Raw genomic sequence first — 9,036 nt, 5'->3', positions numbered from 1 at the left:
CACACACACACACACACACACACATTCGCAGTTGTATACCTACATCTTCGCTATCCTTCACTACTGAGCCCAAAAACATCTGCGTATCTACATAATCATAATGATACAGAGTTTAAATACAATTAATATACTTTGAAGAAATAATTGTTACCGTACCAAAGACATGAGCTGTCCCGCGCAGAATCAAATTTAGAATCAGATATACAATAATGGTGCACTTAAAATGCACTCGCACTGAACAAAGCATAAAATAATTCCTGGTCATAATCAAGTCTAGCATCTGCGTTCGCTGCCATTTTTTTGGTCCAAAAGTTGCAACAAAATGCCAAAAGTTGCCTTAAAAGGTGCCATTTATTTTCCAAGTTTTCATCTATCAGTGACGACGTATAGCAATAAATATGTTGATAGAGGTAACTCGATCTAAAGCACCAGAATCTCTTGTGCTCTGTTGTGTCCACTATATCGTTTTTTGTAGCCACACAGAGTGTAAAAAACGTGAAAAATAAAGGTTTCACAACAGAAAAAAAAAATCAAAATTAGAGCAGTTCATAACCAACCACAAAAATTTACAAATAAAGGCGTGCGTCCATCTACATCCGAAGATTGGCCGTTTTAACCCTAAGCGAGTGTAATTCAAGAAAAATCACACTCAAGGGGCCTGCCATGAGTGTCAGTTTTCGGTTTTGGTGCTGACATGCTTTAGCATGAAACATTATATTTAAAAAAGGTAGGAACAACATCAAATTAAATTACATTTCGCTTTTTTAACACAAATTTTTAAAAACCCACATCAGAACCAAAAAAATAAATAAAATAAACGCACCAACACATTAAAACACAACAAAGAGGGAAAAAATAGAAGAGAAACAGCAATATATATAAACATATTATATATAAATATTATGTAATGTACTTTTATTCTTCACTCGAAAATAACAAATCAACGTGGTTTCTGCAAGTGAAAAAGAGACGAAGTGAATCGAGAGTTAAAATAATCTTTCTTTCTAAAAGTTAAGAGGTTCGGTTCCTTTTTTTTCCGATGTTTATTCCCCGGGTTTGTTTGGTGTTTTTTTCTGTTATTCCTCTGCGGTGAGGTTTTTGTTTTTGTTTTGTTTTTTTGTTTTTTTTGTTTTTGTTTTTGTGTTGGAAAATGCATAAATCGAGGCCGCGATTCACGAACAAGAAATGCCAAAAATCGCGCACAAACGCAGATGCTAGTCAAGTCGTACTTCTCATAAAACTGCATAAGGGTCGTACTTCTCATAAGACTGCATAATGGTCGTACTTCTCATAAGACTGAAAAAGGGTAAGTGGCTAGACGCTCAGAGAACCGTATAGGTAAGTGGGGAACTGCGTCAAATGCTAATTATAAAACCGTGGTGAGGGAAAAGGGTAGGTTGGGAGGGTATTGTTTTGGCGGCCCAGACTGCGTCGGCCGAGTGTCTCTCGCTAGTTCAGCACTCTCATCTTCGGTAAAATTTCGTCTAGAGATCTATGACGAATTTAACGTGACTGGCCAACTGTTAAAATAAAGCGCCCATCTGCCATATATGGTTTCAGTAGGAAGTAAGTAAGGAATAGAACATCGAACAAAATCATGGGTGATAAAAACCGTATGGGCATTGCCAATTTGAGTCAAGCTGTCAATAAATGTACTGACAGTAAAAAGAAACAGTTTTGCTGATAACGGTACTGATGAAATACATATATTATTAAACAGTGTTGTCCATCAATAAAGTAAGCAGCTGAGAAGCCAAATTGGCAACTAGAAGCTTCCCCTGTGTAGTGGGTCCAGTGGACGGTTTGTAAAATCATCGCTAGGATCGCGGTGTTCGCGCGAAGTTGTTTGTCGCGACAAGAGTCGGTAACAACAAAGTTGCGAGCAACCGTCAATGAAACAGAGACAAAGAAAAGAGAATCCGGGGTGCATCAATTTATCACTATTATCAGTGAACCCCTATCGTATTTTTGGGGCCTTCAAATTGGCAAAATGCTTTTTGAATGTTGACAATAAATATTAATTAAAATTTACCTGAAACTGAATGAAATTTATTAGCAGGATAAATCTCTTGTCTACTGTCCACTTAACTATACAGCCGGTAAAAAGTGACCGGCTCCGTCGGTCTTGCCCAGTTAAAGAGCCGCCCCTGGGTCAAATTAAAGTTGAGGATTCACTCCTTGATTGAACATGAAAAGCGTATTGTACATGTGTTTGCATGGCTACCTAGCCATGATGTAGGCATCCGAAGAAACGAGCAGGTGGATCTCTTGGCGAAGGAATATAATAATATCCTTGTCCCTGTTAGGACCGACGGAGAACACTTTCCCACCGACTAAAAATAAGGTAAAGTCCAGTCTGTGGGAGGAACAATGGAGCGAGCAATTGAACAGTCAACCTCACAATGTGATGTCCAAGTCGAGCCCGAGAAAACCTAATTTCGTGTTTCTCTAGGAATGACGACGTTGTTTTAACAAAATTACGTAGGCTAGGCCTATATATTCGTTATTTATACTTCCCGCTGACACCCCCAGCAGGGAGACGAAAACCCATTAATTAATTTGTGTGAGATTGGATGGCAACCTAATATAAGAATGTCCAGACATTTCAGAGATACAAAGGACATATTTGTTAAAGCATTTATTGGAAGAATTTGTTCTCAATCGTCGATCCCAACAGAAGTGTCAATTATTTTTACAAATACATTTATTGGTGTTTACTTCAAAATGTAGTTAGTATAGCATAGGTCTACTACTTTAAAAATGTAATTAAAATGACCGTTTTTACTATTGGATCTTTACCATGAATGTTCAACTCCAATCATAAAGTAAAATGAAGCCGCACATGAACTAATGCGAAAACAACCAACTTGAGTCCCGCGCGTTCATGATAATAATACGTGTACATGTATTTAATTATAATGTTATACCTTCTTTACACAGTTCCGCGCGCCGTACGTACAACTTATCAAACTAAACAGGCGTATAAATACAATCAAATTATATGTGTAATATAATTATATGCAATGTAGGGTCGAAGAGAATGCCGCTGAAATCATTTAACCATTAAAAATATGTTTTCAAACTTTGTTATTACCATATTGCGTTCAGTACACTGTAATAAAAATCCTATCTGAGTTATTTGAGATGCAACAGCCTATAGCCTAGTGTGCTTGCTTTCCCCTATAGTTCAACGTTATGACCAACAAAGTGTTGACTTTCGAATATCATCCGTTATCATTATTCAAGGAACTCAGACCTGCATTAAATAATGTAATTCGTGTCATTGTAATAAATTATTAGGCCTGTCAAACATCTCCCAATTCAACTCTGCCTTTTTTCCTTTATAATCTGCCACGACCCCACTCCTATCGCACCAAAGCACTACTTTTATGATAATTTTAGGCGTTATTGGGAGTCGACTCCCCATACTGTCAAATTGGGAGTTGACTGTCCATTTTAAATCAGTTGATGTTCTGTGGAGTCACAAAAACAGAAATTTATTTATTTATTTATTTATTTATTTATTTATTTATTTATTTATTTATCTATTTTATCCCGAAGGGTTTAGTCGAGGTTCCTTCACAAAATTACGAAAGCTGATTCGATCGGCTTTAAAAACGATAAACCAAAATAAATTTCTGAGTCGAGCTCTGAGTCGAGTCTGCCTTATTTGCATAAAAGGGAGGATTTCCGTAATTCCGTAATTCCGTAGCTTGGCTATGCACGGCATACTGGTCTACCTCTGTTTTGTTTTGGGGGTTTTTCGTGCGCCCGAGTCTCGGTAAAGGATGAAGAGAAAAAATAACAAACAAATAACGATAATAATATTATTGGGCGACAATTTCAACAAACACAATAAAGAAGAGACCTAACGCGGCTATCTTTACCCCAAACCCTGCCCCAATAACCCTCAACAAACACAACAAAGTATAGTCGAGACCCAACACCTACCCATAAACTTTACCCTTAAAGATTTGCATTTTGGTATGATTAGGTCGGATGTAATCTCTGACTCCTAACAGCGTGAAGTGATTAATGGGAGCCGACACCTAACAATGCCAAATTTATGATCATAGGGAGTCGACTCCCAATAATCATCAAGTGCCGTTGAAGTGCCAGATCTGCGACAGACATCGGCGATCATGGCCACGATTCCTTTTTCTTGGATGCTCTTTAAACGTTACGTTTCCCTGATCTTTCGAGATCCCTGTTCCATTTGTGTTAGGTTCCCTAAGTAGGTTACTCTGGGCGTATACCCCTGTCTCTTTTGCCTTCCATTTGCTAGTGAGAGTTATATGTTCAAAACCTTTATGTCTTTTGAGGTGTCCAAAAAATACATACTTTTGTCGTTTCCTGATTGTTTTTAACAGCGAGCGTCCCACATGGGCTTCATCAATCACTACCTCATTTGATTTCTCTTCCTTCCACGATATTTAAAGTACTTTTCTGATGCTCCTATTTTATTATCTCTGTCTTTATAGTGATTGTCCTTGTTTCACAATCATATAGAAGGGTCGTTGACCATAATATAGCATTTCAGAACTTTCATTTTGGTAGTCATTGAGAGTAGTCATTGAGATATTTCTTTTTTTCACGTTGGGCTCTTTGTTGAAACAAGCCTAGCCCTTGCAATTCTCCGTTTTATTTCTGTGGAAAATTTGGTACCGTATGTAGATGTTATAGTATCTTGATATTTAAACTGTTGGACTCGTTTGGTCTTTTCACATTTGCTAATGAGATAATTACAGCATAGGATATGCTGCCTTTTTTTGGATATTATGCATGCATTCTGTTTTCTTTACATTCAACAAATATCCTTTGCGTTCACTTTGTTACAACAGTATAGACTCTTTCTACTCTAGAATATCGATTGAAGGTCCTTTTCTGGGCCTGCTATTATAACTGTACTGTGTCATCGGCATGTCTGATGTTATTAATATTTTCGCCGTTCACTTTAAGACCTGGACATTTTTCAATATTTCTAAGGATTGTTTCACTGTACATAATTATGTTAAAGAGGTCTGGTGGCATAACACATCCTAGTTCACTCGGATCCTCTTTTAATCTGTTATTATTATATTCACTTTATTCTCCATTAATTCGTACAGCAGCGTTTTGGTCCCAGTCAAGGAGCTTAGAACTAATCTTTTAATCTCCTTGGCGACCTTGGTCCCAGTACAAACTACAGTCGAACCTGTGTAAGATGGAATCGCAAGGGAGCGGGAGAAAATTCAGTCTTAGACATTTTCCGTCTTAGACAGGGGAATTTAGGGGGTTGGGGGGTGGGGGTGGGGGGTTCAAAGGCTCAGCCGGTGGGATCAAGGATCGCTTGTCCGATCGGCAAGCAGTGGTCAAAACTTCACACCTCTCAGCTGCTATCCTGTCTGATAGTGACATGCGTCAGTCTTACTTATCCAATTACCACCAGTGCTTGCCTTTCATAGGACCACTGTTTGACCTATTAAAAACAGAAACGTTTGAAAACCTCCTTTGCTTCCACCCTTAGTCCCACCCACCAATGCCACCCCTCACTGTCATCATTGTAACAACGATTCGAGGAACTCTTTTCTCAGCAGGCCGTACGATCAGGGCGGCAGGCATTGGTCAATCTAATTTCACACCTCTGGCTTCTGGCTACCAAGGAAAGTTTCCTTAGTGGCTCGCTACTCGAGCACTCTCACGGGCAGTCGTGAGATTTCACACCCACACTACACTGACCATCTGCATCGCTCAGGGCTCACATGATGGGGTAACATCTACCCCCAAATTGCACCCCTACTCCCTCTCCTCGCCCAGCGGCATGGCCATGGCGTGAAGTTCAGAGGCCAAACTTGCGAGTTTCTTTTCAAATCAGGGCAGAGCGGGCAAAGTATTTTCCGTCTTAGACAGGTGAAACCCTCGGAAGGGAGCGGATTTTTCTTTCCGTTTCCGAGTTGGACAGGTTTCCGTTTTATACAGGTAATTGAAGAGGAATATATCAAGGGGGGAGCGGGGAGATTCCGTTAAGACAGATTTCCGTTTTATACAGGTTTCCGTTAAGGCAGGTTCGACTGAATTTGCATTGTGCAATGTTGACACTTACTGTAGGCCTACTTAAACCATATCCGTACGCCGTGTTTTACGTCTATTGTAACCATGCGACGAGGGAAACTGTGCCACCACTTTTCAAAGAGGAAATTTACTCGTTAATCAGATCCGTGCGCTTTGCATCAGTCTGTCAAAATGATTTTTTTTAAAAAATACTGAAAGTTTCAAAGAGATTTTCGAACTAGATCTAGATCTAGAAGTATTCTAAAAATTGATGTGAAGAATACAACCCCGGGGGAACAAAATGATCCCAGTGCGTAGGCTACAGATAGGGTTAAATTTAAAAAAAAATCTAAAAAACGAAGTGGTTATGTGAACTCTGTATGGCCCTCCCAATAATCACTTCGTTTTACACTTTTCGATTTGGATTCTAGAAATATTTCAGTGCAATTTTACATAATTTCCAATAAAGTATTGGAAAGATAATACTGATGATATAAATTATAGTAATTAAACTGTCATCATAATTTAAAAAAAATAAATTAATAGCCTATTTAGGCCTATTACCTCTTTGCTCAGGCCTAACTGCGGGCCTAAACAAAACAGGAACACGGACACGGAAGTAGTAGTTCCAATAATATAATAATATTGTACACAAAATCCAGCATGAGCGAAAACGTGTTCAAATTTCGGCCAAATGGATCAGCGTCAGACAGGTATGGCACTATCAACATAGAAATATTCTTCAAAAGTAGATTCTTATAGATCTAGTTTTATTGTAAGTACTTTTACCTGTAATTATGGCCTCCAGCTTACATTTACTGGCCTTGCCTTGTTTACTGATTTTTATTTATACAGTAGTTACACACACAGACTGCTGCTGCTGTTGAGTAGCCAAGATCTTATTTTTATTAGGTCAGGGGCGTTGCCCCTCTAAAACCCCCCTACTCTTGGGGCCAAAACCCGCGAATAACAATGGCAGGGTGGGAACTACCAAAAAAGCGCCCTGATTTTTTGCCCCCGCCGCGGGGGTGTTTTGTGTCACGAATTAACGCGCGGAAATGGTTGTTGTCTTCAACTCACTGTCACGTCGCTTCTCGTGAATGGATATGAATGAAACTTAACAGCCGATCAGAAAAGAGCTCAATCTCGTAGTATGCAGATTGACAAGTTTGTTCTCATCAAAGAAGCAGTCGAAAATGTTGGCCACCTCTATTCTCACCTGGAGTGAGAATAGTGCAGGCGAGTCTTGTGGCTATTCTCACCCGGTGCGCGTTCACCAAATTTTGCGTTCACCCTAAACCACAGAATTCTACACTGTGATAACAGAAAAATTGTAGAATTCTGTGCCGTGAACAAACGTTCCATTACAACTGTAGCCTACTAAAAGCGTACAATTTTGTCTGTGGGCAGTGGAGAGAGAGAGAGAAAGAGAGAGAGGAGTAGCGCGAGAATTTCCGGGCAAAACAAAATGGCGACCCGCGTAGTTCGGCTCGATTCGAAAAGTTAAATAGCCGTAGCATCTTTGTAGACAACCAAATTAATTTACTTTTGTGTTTTAACATCATTTTTTAACTTTGTTTTGGTCAATTTGATCATCCACACCGATAGACAGTATTCAGAAAGAGACAGAGAGAGAGAGAAGAGGGGAGGAGTTGATCTTGCGAGAACTTCCGGGCTGGTGAGAATAGCCACTTTCGAAAATGTTTGCGAAAGTAGTTGATGTGGTGTGCTTTGAAGATTTTTCGGAGCTGTGCTGTGATTGTCACTTCTGTGTTTAGCGGTTTTTGCGTAATCTTTCAAAATGTGGGAGTAGCTAAGGGAAAAGCGGCATTGCCATTTGCGCGTGCTGGGTGAACGACCGGCGGCTGGGAAAATTCCACTGAGTGACGTCATCAGCCATCGGTCGCCTCGGGCGCTACAAATGAGGCCTTGCTTGAACCGGAAAGGGGGGGGGGGGGAGGATACACTTGAAAACTAAACGGGGGCCTTGATAACTTGCATTTTTGTGTTGCATTTTAGTCACAATACAATAGATTTAGTCATTTTTATTTGCTTAATTGCATGAGAGACAAACAGAAACAGAAAAGCAAACATCCTGAGAAGTGATGGCATTACAAGTCAAGTGTTTGCGTTTCATGAAAGCCTCCCCTCTTGGGAAAGCATTCACTTGGACTTGTCCTGTTTGCTCTGTTTGGAAAATTGAGGCATTAAGGTTATTAAAGAGTATGGTACTTATTTAGTCCAGTCTGGGAAGATAGTCATGACCTTTCAAAGCCGGAAAATTGTTGATTTCATATGACACCTTCGATATTGCATAATCACTTTTGGAAACCCCAAAGTAATATAATTGGAATAAATCTTCAATGTTGCATCGCCATCTGATAGATTATGTTTTAACCTTCAGTTTGATGGGCCATAAGATATGGTTTATGTGTGTTTAGTTGGATGTTTTGACATCTTCCTTTGGTGGGATAGGGGCGTAAAAATAGATCAGGGAAAAGACCTGGGCCAGTGGTGGATTTTGGCCTGGTAGGAAAAGAGTTAAGAAGATATTTCTCAACTTTTTGAGTTGTAAAGACATTTACAGGTAAAAAAGCGGCGTTCTTTACAGATTTACAAAGAATATCCGTCATATCTTCTCCCAAAGTCATGATATTTGAATGAAACTTGGCAACATAAAAGATTCCTCCTGGCCAAGCAATGCTCTGGATCAATTTGTCACAAAAATGTGAGTAGATAGCTGGATTTATTAGTCTAATAAATCCAGCTCTCTACTAGTAATGCACACTTTACTTTGTAATAGAAAATAAGATCGTCTCTGTCTATATTCCATTGTGGGACAGTGTCCTATTGTGTGGTAGATTAAGATGCGTAGATAATATAGTTTACAAGTCATGGGAATATTCCGCATGCGTAGGCTACAACTCATATAAATGTAACATATATTTAGACCCCCCCTTCTCTCTCTCTCTCTCTCTCTCTCTCTCTCTCTCTCTCTCTCTCTTT

At 39.5% G+C, this 9,036-nt stretch overlaps 1 protein-coding gene across 1 annotated transcript in view; it reads left to right on the top strand.

The window, feature by feature from the left end:
• The first annotated feature begins 6,619 nt into the window (after positions 1–6,619).
• LOC101852292 (uridine-cytidine kinase-like 1) overlaps positions 6,620–9,036 on the top strand; it is a 25,452-nt gene continuing 23,035 nt past the window's right edge. The window contains exon 1 of the mRNA XM_005090077.3: positions 6,620–6,743. Coding sequence (XP_005090134.1) covers positions 6,694–6,743 — 50 coding nt within the window. The 5' untranslated portion in view covers positions 6,620–6,693. The remainder of the gene's footprint in view (positions 6,744–9,036) is intronic.

This window comes from Aplysia californica, unplaced genomic scaffold (assembly GCF_000002075.1).
Source record: "Aplysia californica isolate F4 #8 unplaced genomic scaffold, AplCal3.0 scaffold00012, whole genome shotgun sequence".
In the NCBI taxonomy this organism is placed as follows: Eukaryota; Metazoa; Mollusca; class Gastropoda; order Aplysiida; family Aplysiidae; genus Aplysia; species Aplysia californica.
The sequence above is the reverse complement of the archived record's forward strand: the minus strand, read 5'-3'. Positions and strand labels throughout refer to the sequence as shown.